The 12,578-nt window shown below is 50.7% G+C and overlaps 1 protein-coding gene across 2 annotated transcripts in view; it reads left to right on the forward strand.

Annotated features, from left to right (window-relative positions):
• Window positions 1–867: 867 nt before the first annotated feature.
• BRPF1 (bromodomain and PHD finger containing 1) overlaps window positions 868–12,578 on the forward strand; it is a 282,053-nt gene continuing 270,342 nt past the window's right edge. For both annotated transcript variants that reach the window (XM_085624272.1, XM_085624271.1), the window contains exons 1-2: window positions 868–1,373; window positions 11,758–12,363. In XM_085624272.1, coding sequence (XP_085480398.1) covers window positions 11,768–12,363 — 596 coding nt within the window. In that variant the 5' untranslated portion in view covers window positions 868–1,373; window positions 11,758–11,767. The remainder of the gene's footprint in view (window positions 1,374–11,757; window positions 12,364–12,578) is intronic.

Raw genomic sequence — 12,578 nt, forward strand, 5'->3', positions numbered from 1 at the left:
CGAGGTTCTGTTGAAGTAGGTGACAAGCCCTACCCCAGGACGGTGTCCCTCCTCCTCAGGCTCGTGCCCTCCCCCTCAGACCAGTGCTCCTCCTCAGGCAGTGTCCCTCCTCAGACCAGTGTCCCTCCTCAGGACAGTGCTCCTCCTCAGACCAGTGTCCCTCCTCAGACCAGTGTCCCTCCTCGGGACAGTGCTCTTCCTCAGGCAGTGTCCCTCCTCAGACCAGTGTCCCTCCTCAGGACAGTGCTCCTCCTCAGACCAGTGTCCCTCCTCAGACCAGTGTCCCTCCTCAGACCAGTGTCCCTCCTCAGGACAGTGCTCCTCCTCAGACCAGTGTCCCTCCTCAGTTCTTCAACCAGTGCCCCTCACCCTACACTGCTCGTCGTGTGTGTTCATGGCCATTGTCCCTCCTTCTCGCCTCCTCAGGCCCGTGCCCTTCTCCTTAGGCCACTGTCTGTCCTCATTGGACCTCAGTCCTCCTCCTCAGACCAGTGTCCCTCCTCCTCAGACCAGTGTCCCGCCTCCTCGGGCCTCAGTCCTCCCCGTCAGACCAGGGTCCCTCCTCCTCGGCTCCAGGCCTCCTGAGCACTCTCCGCCGCCTCAGCTCTGTCCCTGCGGCCTCTGTTCCGCCCTCCGCTGCCGGGTCCCTCCCTCCCGGCCCCGACGCCGCTTCTCTCCGCCCCGGGCCCTCCTTGGTTCCCTCCTTCGGCCGCTTCTCTGGGCCTCGGCCCCTACCCGGCCCCGCCCCCGCTCCTCCTCTCGAGGCCTTGGCTCCGCCTGGGCCTTCTCCCGCTCCTCCTCTCTAGGCCACGGGCCCTCCTCCGCGCCTCCTCTCGGGCCCTCCTCCAGCCGCCGCTCCTCCTCCCCGCACACTGGTCCCGTGGAACCCGCTGCTACCGACCCCCGTCCCCGCCGGTTCCCAGGCCGTGGCTCCCGGCTCTGCAGGGCGGCAGCGGCTCCTCCAAGCCCTCGGCGGCGGCTCTGGGGCCGGGGCTCCCCCGCTGCACCGGCCCTGACTAGGCCGGCGAGCCCCGGGCTCCCGTAGCGCGCAGGCGGCAGAGTCGCTCCATTGTTCGGCCCCGAAGCGGAACCAGCGCCGAAGAGAGCCCGAGGGATCCGGGGCCTTCCCGAGCTCAGGGCGCACCCTCCAGGAGCGGGGCTGGGGCGCCGCCCTCTGCCCCCGCATCTCCCCGCGGCCCGCGCCGCCTCCCCGGCCGGGCGCACTACTCGAGGCCGCGGCTTCAGGCCCAGCGCCGCTCTGTGAACGCAGCCCGAGCAGGCCTCAGCCCATGGCCCCGGGGGCCGGGGCCCCAGCGGGCAGGAGGTGTTCCTGAGCCCGAGCAGGGGCCACCATGAGCCGGCCGGCCAAGCAGGTGAGCGGGCGGGAGGGACCGGGGCAGGTGATGTGTGGGCAGGAAGGACCGGGGCATGAGATGTGTGGGCAGGAGGGACCGGGGCAGGTGATGTGTGGGCAGGAGGGACGGGGGTAAATGATGTCGTGTGGGGCAGGAGGTCTGAAGGGTAGTTAATGTGCAGGGCAGGGGGGCCTCGGCTCGCGCTTCTCGCAGTGGGACCGAGGATTCAAGCTGTGGCTGTCCTTGTGCACAGTCTCCATTGTCACTGTCCCCACAGCTTGTCACTGCCCTTCCCCAATGGGCCTCACTGAATCCGCCCCAGGCCTCTCCTTGATCAATACCTTTCCCTCTCCTGTTAACAATAGCTTTCCCTCTTCTCATGGGCCTCCCCCAATACCGTTCCCTCCTTGTGTACCTCTCCCTTATTGTGTACCTCTCCCTAACCAGTACTTTCCCTAAATGTGCCTCTTCACATGACACTGCACCTCTACACTGCTCTCCTGTCACTACAGCTCCCTTGACATGTGCCGCTTCCTTTCAGACTCTGCCATCTACCTCCTGAATGTCACTGCACCTCTACACTGCCCTCCTGTCACTACAGCTCCCTTGACATGTGTCGCTTCCTTTCAGACTCTGCCATTCTACCTCCTGAATGTCACTGCACCTCTACACTGCCCTCCTGTCACTACAGCTCCCTTGACATGTGTCGCTTCCTTTCAGACTCTGCCATCTACCTCCTGAATGTCACTGCACCTCTACACTGCCCTCCTGTCACTACAGCTCCCTTGACATGTGTCGCTTCCTTTCAGACTCTGCCATTCTACCTCCTGAATGTCACTGCACCTCTACACTGCCCTCCTGTCACTACAGCTCCCTTGACATGTGTCGCTTCCTTTCAGACTCTGCTATTCTACCTCCTGAATGTCACTGCACCTCTACACTGCCCTCCTGTCACTACAGCTCCCTTGACATGTGTCGCTTCCTTTCAGACTCTGCCATCTACCTCCTGAATGTCACTGCACCTCTACACTGCTCTCCTGTCACTACAGCTCCCTTGACATGTGCCGCTTCCTTTCAGACTCTGCCATTCTACCTCCTGAATGTCCCTGCACCTCTACACTGCCTTTCTGTCACTACAGCTCCCTTGACATGTACCGCTTCCTTTCAGACTCTGCCATCTACCTCCTGAATATCACTGCACCCCTACACTGCTCTCCTGTCACAACTCCCCTGACGTGTCGCTTCGTTTCAGACTCTGCCATTCTACCTCCTGAATGTCACTGCACCTCTACACTGCCTTTCTGTCACTACAGCTCCCTTGACATGTACCGCTTCCTTTCAGACTCTGCCATCTACCTCCTGAATATCACTGCACCCCTACACTGCTCTCCTGTCACAACTCCCCTGACGTGTCGCTTCCTTTCAGACTCTGCCATCTACCTCCTGAATGTCACTGCACCTCTACACTGCCCTCCTGTCACTACAGCTCCCTTGACATGTACCGCTTCCTTTCAAACTCTGCCGTTCTACCTCCTGAATGTCACTGCACCTCTACACTGCCCTCCTGTCACTACAGCTCCCTTGACATGTACCGCTTCCTCTCAGACTCTGCCATCTACCTCCTGGATATCACTGCACCCCTACACTGCTCTCCTGTCACAACTCCCCTGACGTGTCGCTTCCTTTCAGACTCTGCCATTCTACCTCCTGAATGTCACTGCACCTCTACACTGCCTTTCTGTCACTACAGCTCCCTTGACATGTACCGCTTCCTTTCAGACTCTGCCATCTACCTCCTGAATATCACTGCACCCCTACACTGCTCTCCTGTCACAACTCCCCTGACGTGTCGCTTCCTTTCAGACTCTGCCATCTACCTCCTGAATGTCACTGCACCTCTACACTGCCCTCCTGTCACTACAGCTCCCTTGACATGTACCGCTTCCTTTCAAACTCTGCCGTTCTACCTCCTGAATGTCACTGCACCTCTACACTGCCCTCCTGTCACTACAGCTCCCTTGACATGTACCGCTTCCTCTCAGACTCTGCCATCTACCTCCTGAATATCACTGCACCTCTACACTGCTCTCCTGTCACAACTCCCCTGACGTGTCGCTTCCTTTCAGACTCTGCCATCTACCTCCGGAATGTCACTGCACCTCTACTCTGCCCTCCTGTCACTACAGCTCCCTTGACATGTACCGCTTCCTCTCAGACTCTGCCATCTACCTCCTGAATGTCACTGCACCTCCACCCTGCACAGTCTACTTCTCTTGCCACTCTGCCTCTCCTCCTAGCCAGTGCCTTCCCCTCTCCTCCCATGCAAGTGTAGTTTCACTCACCTGTGCTTCTCATGTCTCTCCCTTTTGTGATCAGCCCGTGCCTCCTACAGTTCTCTCCTTCACACCATTCCTGTCCCCATACTACCTATGTCACTACACATCACATGCGCAATCTACTCTCCTTGTCACAGTATGCCTCGCTTTAACTCCGCACCTCTCCCTTTCACACTGTACCGCTCCCTTTCACACTGCACCGCTCATCTTTCCACTTTTGCTCCCCAGTGCCACTACACCTATCAACCATCACGCCGTTCCTCTTCCCGTGCCTCTGACAGTCTCTATTTAATACTCTGCCCCGTACCTCCTCAATGTGACTACACCTCACCTCCACAGTCTACTTCCCTTACCACTCTCCCATCACTCTGTACATCTCCCTCGGTCCTCTCGCACAGTACTTACTGCTCGCCATGCCACCGAGTCTCTAACCACGTGTTTGTACCACTGCACATCACATACCACCTTCGCCTCTCCCAGTTGTGCTGCGCCTGCTCCAATACGACGAACTGCGGAACTAAACACTGCTGCAGCAGTGCTGGGCGCACTGTCACTGGCAGCAGGTAGACGCCCCCCCCCCCCCCCCCCGCGCTACAGAAGCATGGCATCAGCCACTCTATCTAATAATATCACTGTATCATCACGACGCCCCGCCCACTTCCGACTCCGTGAACTCTGCCCGCACCATTGGCAGGCTGTTCACAAGTATTTGTCAGTGAGCTGGAAGAGCCACTGGTTGGCTCCAAATCTGAGGAAGCAGCGGCAGTCTAACAGTGCAAGCATGCCACCCTCTCATGAGTTGAAAGCTGCTCTTTATTGGACAGAGCTCGTGAATATCCGTCGAGGGGGGGGGGTGTTTGGCTTGCCAGTGCCCAGATCACCAAAGGAAAACACAATACGTAGAATTAAAGACGAATCACCGCAAATAATGGATGTTTCCACCATGAGGTTTTGATTGGCATCCAATAGATAAGCTGTAGTTGTCTAGGATGTCACACTCTTATTCAAGACAGTTACGTATGATTGGCGCCCACTAGAAAACGAGTGCTAAGGATGTCACTCTCACCTCCTAGGTGAAAACTTTCCCTTTTGTTAGTTATCGTGATTGAGACCCAATAGATAAAGGCTGCAAAGCATCATTTGTTTACCTTGTTACTCAGAACCATGAAGTGAAACGCGTTCCCTTTCGCATTTACAGTGTTGTGTATGCTCCCTATAACCGTCCTTTGAGTCACACATTTACAGTGTTGTGTATGCTCCCTATAACCGTCCTTTGAGTCACACATTTACAGTGTTGTGTAGGCTCCCTATAACCGTCCTTTGAGTCACACATTTACAGTGTTGTGTATGCTCCCTATAACCGTCCTTTGGGTCACACATTTACAGTGTTGTGTATGCTCCCTATAACCGTCCTTTGAGTCACACATTTACAGTGTTGTGTAGGCTCCCTATAACCGTCCTTTGAGTCACACATTTACAGTGTTGTGTATGCTCCCTATAACCGTCCTTTGAGTCACACATTTACAGTGTTGTGTATGCTCCCTATAACCGTCCTTTGAGTCACACATTTACAGTGTTGTGTATGCTCCCTATAACCGTCCTTTGAGTCACACATTTACAGTGTTGTGTATGCTCCCTATAACCGTCCTTTGAGTCACACATTTACAGTGTTGTGTATGCTTCCTATAACCGTCCTGCTAGTTACACATTTACAATGTTGTGTATGCTCCCTATAACTGTCCTTTGAGTCACACATTTACAGTGTTGTGTATGCTCCCTATAACCGTCCTTTGAGTCACACATTTACAGTGTTGTGTATGCTCCCTATAACCGTCCTTTGAGTCACACATTTACAGTGTTGTGTAGGCTCCCTATAATCGTCCTTTGAGTCACACATTTACAGTGTTGTGTATGCTCCCTATAACCGTCCTTTGAGTCACGCATTTACAGTGTTGTGTATGCTCCCTATAACCGTCCTGCTAGTTACACATTTACAATGTGTAGGCTCCCTATAACCGTCCTTTGAGTCACACATTTACAGTGTTGTGTATGCTCCCTATAACCGTCCTTTGAGTCACGCATTTACAGTGTTGTGTATGCTTCCTATAACCGTCCTTTGAGTCACACATTTACAGTGTTGTGTATCCTCCCTATAACAGTCTTGCGAGTCACACATTTACAGTGTTGTGTATGCTTCCTATAACTGTCCTGCTAGTTGCACATTTACAGTGTTGTGTAGGCTCCCTATAACCGTCCTTTGGGTCACACATTCACAGTGTTGTGTAGGCTCCCTATAACCGTCCTTTGGGTCACACATTTACAGTGTTGTGTAGGCTCCCTATAACCGTCCTTTGGGTCACACATTTACAGTGTTGTGTAGGCTCCTTATAATCATCCTGTTACTCGCTGCTGTGAATAGGCAGACTGTTTTTTATAGGACAGAAGGGAAACCCTTTTTGTTATTCACTGTTCTGGCATCATTGCAGGGAGTACTGACATTTAGAAATGTCTGGTCACGTCAGGGGATAGCTATGAGACCCGGCTGCAGCAGCGCCTATAGAACTTGGAGGTGGGGGAGGGGGGCAGGTAATTGGAACCGAAGGCCACATCCTCTTTTCGTGGGAGCCACTGATTTTGGGGGACTCTAATGACTGTGCGTCTCCCGTCATTGACTGTTGTTTCTTGCTACCCATTGTGCTGGGGTCTTCCCGGAATAGAGGCAGGCTGTAGTGTCCAGGGGGACTTGATACGCATGCTGGGGGACACCAGACCTCCTTGCCTGTTGGGCATTGTCATTCTCGCAGCAATAACCTATGGACTCAGCAGCAATGAAAGCTCAGCATGAAAGCACCATGGTAGCACAGGCGTGTTCCCGAAAGTGCAAATTGTTGTGCAAGAATGGCAGGTGGGACCAAGCGACACACCCAGACGCATTGCAATACTGGCACGACTCAAGCCTGTGTTGACCCTCCAGATCGTCCATTTGTTAACAGTGGCACTCTTGCAGCGATCTGTTAATGAGTCACCAGTGTGTCTCTCTATCCCGAATTGAATAAAGTTTAAAATGAATATAGTACTCGTAAGTCTGCTATGCATGGTTTACTCACGATAACTCTGGTCGAACTGCCCCGGTTTCTGACGCCTCTCCTCTTCCAGTACAGCGACCTGCACGTTTAATCTAGCACCACATTTGAAACTCCGATCACTGTACGCTTTTTGCACTCCTGCCACCTTCAGTAGACCCACACATTTTACACAACTTCTCGCGGGACCTATGAGAGCATCTCAGTGACGCATATCTTTCTTTTGCCAAAGCAGTGTCTCTGTATGCATACCCTTTCACAACATGTGGCTCCTGGGCCCATCCAGTCTCCAGATTTTCAGCACACAACTCAGTAATGAGCACTCCTCCCAGTGGCGTAACGCCAAATTATTCTCCCCCCCCCCCCCCCTCCTGTAGAATGTGATGAGGGGGGGCCCCCTGCCCCCCGAGTCTAATATCTCACAGATATGGATTGTCCTTTGGCTGAATGGGGGACTCCTGAATTGTTGGAGGACACCGCCCCCGCAGGGGCCTGTTACACTCAGACTGCTCGTTCCCAGGTTTGCTATGGCTTGCCCTACTTGTGCTCCATAGAGATTTTTCATTTTATTTTAATCGTTTTACTTTCCCACTTCCTCTACAGTGTTATTTTCTAGCATTTATTACAATTTCTGGGATAACAAGTTCAACCTGATTGCAAAGGCGGGTTTGTTCAACCATGCCCAAAAATGACAGATTGTTATCTGAAGTATTCCCGGGAGACATGGCACATGAAGAAAACAATACTGCAAAAAGAACAATTTATGCAGAACCAGGATTTAAAAATGGAGGAGAAGCAGTGTTTTCACCCGACTATAATCTTACAGTGGTGTTCAGAATGATGTGGAACGGATTACTTTAACAAGTCTCATACCGGGTTGCATCTATATAGCGGGATGTCCATTAATGCGCCATGAAGTGTGTATACAGCTCACTGCACTAACCCTGGGCTGCACCACACTGTGCCCTGTAACACATTACCAAGGTTGGTAGTTAAGTATAATGTGAAGGCGGGTTACCTAGGACAGTTAGACAAAAATGTACTCTGATTGCCAAAGGGATACTCTTCAGATGGTATTCCCTACTTGAAACGGACTGGTACCTGATCACTCACTTAAAAAAAGGTTATAAATCAAGTAAGGCAAAGTATATATGCTTTTCCTTTCGCGTTTGTCACTGGTTATTGACAGACCTCATTGGCCCTTCCCTGTGGACCCATCTTTGCTTTCAGTCACACCACAAATCCAATCTCGAGTTCCTCTCCTTGCTCCCCAGAGATCAAAGGGTCCTTTCAAGACTCTCCTCAGATGTTGTCAACAAATCGATGCAAGCGCTTGCCACCTCCTCCACAAACACATCTCACAGTGAACCTCATAATTAAGGTCATAGACTCTTCGTGCTGCCAAAATCTATAGAAGATTGCATTGTCCAAGCTATTGAAAATCTTTTTTGGGTTCACAAAATGTTGTTGCTCCGATATTGGTACAGTTGATAACAATCTAAATTCCATGTAATGATAACATTGACAAACCCCCTGAAAGACCTACCATCTAAGCCTCCTGCCCACAGTCACTTGCAGCTAGACCTTTCAACAGCAAGAGTCCATCCTGCACCCCTTTACCCGACCAGAAATGGTAAAGGTAGTCTATGCTTGCCAAGTGGAAGCGGTGAAGAAGCTAGCACTCTTCTGGGCCTTGCAGCAGTCGCCTCTACACGCAGGCAGTTTCCGTGTCCACTTCCTTTAGAACACAATTAACTAATTTGCTTAATATCCACTGTCTTAGCTCTGATGAAAAGCATCATCCCTGGTTTTCCCTTCCTAGACAACCTGATCAATAGGAAGAAAGCTGCTCTTTAATGTCTATGCATCTGGCCTACACCAAGGTTTTGATACTGAATTCTCTGTGGCAAAGTGGGTTGTATTAGCATAATCTTGGAGTCGTGTTAACTCCTTCTTTTAATTCATCCACACAGCCCACATATGGTCAAGTTACAACACCAGGTTTGGAGAAGTTCAATTATTTTTATTGTTGTGTTAACTCTATTGAGGCTCAAATTATGTCATTATTTATATTCATAACTGTAATCTGGAGTAGTTGGTGTAAGAGCACAGTTGTATCATGTCATTGGCACGACCAAAATGAAAAGACAAAGCTTTGGTGGCAAACAACTCACAACATTAGGTATCAAATGATGGAACTTCCTCCCTGCAGACTCCAAAGCTGCCACTAGCCTTGTGACGTTCATTCAAGTCCAAACTGAACTCAGTCTTCATAAATGAACTAACCAGAGCTCATATTCACTCTTGATGCTCTTCTTTTATGCTGTCGCTATCACCCTTCTTGGGTAATAGCCTCTATTTCCCTCCCTTCTCACAAAGACCCCTCTGTCGCGCTTTCTCTTTTCTACCCCCGATATATTTAGCTGTTTGCGTCTAAACACTAATCATGCCTGCTATAAGCTGTGCTTAATGTATGCAAACTCAAAACAATGTTCAGGCTTCTTTGAATAAAGAAATTGTGGCCAAAGCCCCTTGTAAGATTGTAAAACTGAAGATGAGAGCTAGCATTGTGTCAGCTAAATCTACCTCGGTTACACCTCCTTACTTGCAAGTAAGTCCCTCCCCGCTTTCACATCAGGGTAACCTCCAACTCTGCATTGATCCTCAATTTTTTATTTTTTTTATTGGGCTACTTGCGGCAGTAAAAACAATGTGGGGCAGATTTAAGGAACATCAAGCCTCTTGAGTGGATGTTTTAACCAGATGCGCAATGAGTATGGAAAGTACACTCATTTGATGAGGCTTTATCACCCATCAGCTCAAGCTTGGGTTATTTTAGGTTAACTCCTTTTATTGGGAGCAACATTCAACCAGACAACATTACAATCAATCAATCAACCAGGGAATTGTGAAGCGCGCTACTAACCCGTGAGGGTCTCAAGGCGATGTGGGGGGGGGGGGGGTGCGGCTCCGAGTCAGCCAAAGAGCCAGGTCTTGAGGCTCTTCCTGATGGTGTGCAACGTGGGGGTACGTCTGATGTTGACCGAGAGCTCGTTCCAGGCCTTTGCCGCGACGTTGGAGAAGGCTCTTCTACCTGCTCTGGTCCTATGGATGCGCAGGGTTTCTGCTAGGGCGAGGTCGGCGGAGCCGAGGTTTCTCTAGGGTACGTGGAAGGAGACTCTTTCGTTGAGGTATTTGGGTCCAGTGTTGTGGATGGATTTGTAGGTGTGGGTGAGTAGCTTGAAGGTTACTCTCTTCTCAGTGGAGAGCCAGTGGAGGTCTCTTAGGTGTTGGGTGATGTGTTTGTCGTGGGACGCCGAGGACTAGTCTGTCCTCGGTGTTCTGGATGGTCTGGAGTTTGTGCAGCAGGGTTTTGTTGATTCCTGCATAGAGGGTGTATCCTTAGTCCAGTCTGCTTGTTATGAGTGTGTGGGTGATGGTCTTTCTTGATTCGGGGGGGGGGGGGATCCATTTGAAGGTCTTGCGAAGGATGCAGAGGGTGTTGAAGCAGGTGGAGGTGACGGTGTTGATCTGACGGCTCATGGTGAGGGAGGTGTCGAATTACAAGGGAGAACTTGACTAGTGGCCATACCCATGTTGTCCAACATCTCCACTTTGTGCTCCACTTACACCAGCGCTGTGTCCTCGTACTGTTTGATTCATTCCTTCCGCTTGTCTGTGCAAGTGGCAGCCAACCTTTAGCGATCGCTGGTCAAGGGCTCCCAGTTTAAACATATTGTGGCCTATCAATATACTGGGGGGATCATGGAGCAGCACCTCACTACCTATTAGACTGGCAGTACAAGAGCCCCTCCCCCTTCAGAGTCCACCTTTCTTTGCAGGGGTGAAGTCATCTCTTTTGTTCTTGGCACTTTTGGTTTTGGCTTCTTTGGGTGGCATGTCAAGATGGAGCGGGGTCCACTTCCGCAAAGTACTAAAGCTTTCAAAGTACTAAAGCTTTCAATGTTATCCACTCTTTCGCCACCACAAGTGTGCCGTTGGATGTCTTGTAATCAGGCGGCGGTCATGAAGCAGGATAGTTGCCCGTGGCATAAGCAACCCCTGACTGGTCTCTGCCTGACCTTCTGTCTACTGTTGGGCTCACTCTCCTGCTACACTGTACTATGACACAGCGCTGCTTCGCCCTGAATACTGGTATCTCAGGTGCTGCTCCAACAGATGGTGGGTGATTTTACAGAATACAACTATTCTATCTCACTCAAGTATTTCACATTCACTAGTATTAAGTGTAGGTGAAATCTGTCTTGACTCCCTCTCCTGGTCAAAGTTGGTATTTTGGCTCTGCTCCAGTCCCCAACCCTTTCAGTCTTGTAGGCCAAATATGTGTGGCTAATATGCTGCTACTAATCGGACTGGGAAATCAAACACGACGGTCTTCATTGTACACCACTAATGAATACTTGAGGCATAAAAAACTGTATTGACGGCAACTGGTTTGCTCCCTAACTGCAAGAAACCCTACTCATGAAGTCCTCTTTCTCTTATGAATCTTACCTTGCTTTGAGCCCTTTGCTGTAACTCCCTTTCCGAGTGAATTGCCCGCAGCTTTGTTGTGCTCTATGATTACAGTCTGCCCTTGGACCCCAATATTCGTATAAGTGTTGAAGAGCGGCAACCCTACCACAAGCTGCCAGATGCATCATGTCCCTTTCCCACTAATCATTCCGACTACAGTACCCTGTACGGTGACGTGTGCCAGTTCACCTGCCAGGAGTTAGCAGTCCATTGACTCCTTACCTTACTGATGCTTTCTAGTGGATGAGAGATCTGCTGCCGCTATTTAAATGATGATTTGAGTGAATTTCTGCTCTCCGCTAGTGAGGTGCTACTTGAACTCATCTTTGTGCCCGTTTCACAATTAAAATCCACTTGTTTATTATTGCTGGTTGAGGATCATTGTTTATTAAATGACATCTACCCATATTAAGCCTCAGCTTAAACCAGTTCCCATTGTTTTTTCAGATGTAACAGGATGGGTGTGGACTTCGACGTGAAGACATTTTGCCACAACTTGAGGGCTACAAAGCCACCTTATGAGTGCCCTGTGGATACCTGCCGTCGGATCTACAAGAGTTACAGTGGTATTGAGTACCACCTCTACCACTATGATCATGACAACCCTCCGCCACTTCAGCAGACTCCGATCCGCAAACCCAAGAAAAAGGGGCGGCAGCAACGATCGGCCAATAAACCCTCCCCGACTCAGTCAGAGGTTTCGAGATCGCCTATCCGAGAGCTGATGACCCATGCCCAGGCTCAGAGGCTGGTGGAGGTGGACTTGCATGGACGAGTCCATCGCATCAGTATATTTGATAACCTGGACGTTGTGTCAGAGGATGAGGAGGTTCCCGAAGAGGTGCCTGAAAATGGCAGCAATAAGGAGAATGACGAAATTTCTGGCACCACTCCAAAAATGGGTAAGCACAAAAGCAAGGAGAAGCGGAAGGATTCCAATCACCACCATCATAGCACTTCAGCTGGCACCACCCCAAAGCTGCCCGAGGTGGTGTACCGAGTCTTGGACCAGGACACACCTGATGCCCCTCCACGGCCCTCTTCCTACTACAGGTACTGGTCGTTTTCCATTTCTATTATTTATTTTTTTGCGGTGGGCGGCACATGGGTGGCGCCACCATGCTTACTAGTCCAGTTAGATATGCATCTGGCAATAATTATAGAAAGTAATGCACTATTTAATGGTTTTTACAGATTCATCTGATTGAGCACCTTTGAATGATAAAAATATAATTTTAGTACTGTCCATAATCGTATCTACCTACAGC

Source organism: Triturus cristatus, chromosome 9 (assembly GCF_964204655.1).
Source record: "Triturus cristatus chromosome 9, aTriCri1.1, whole genome shotgun sequence".
Taxonomy (NCBI): domain Eukaryota; kingdom Metazoa; phylum Chordata; class Amphibia; order Caudata; family Salamandridae; genus Triturus; species Triturus cristatus.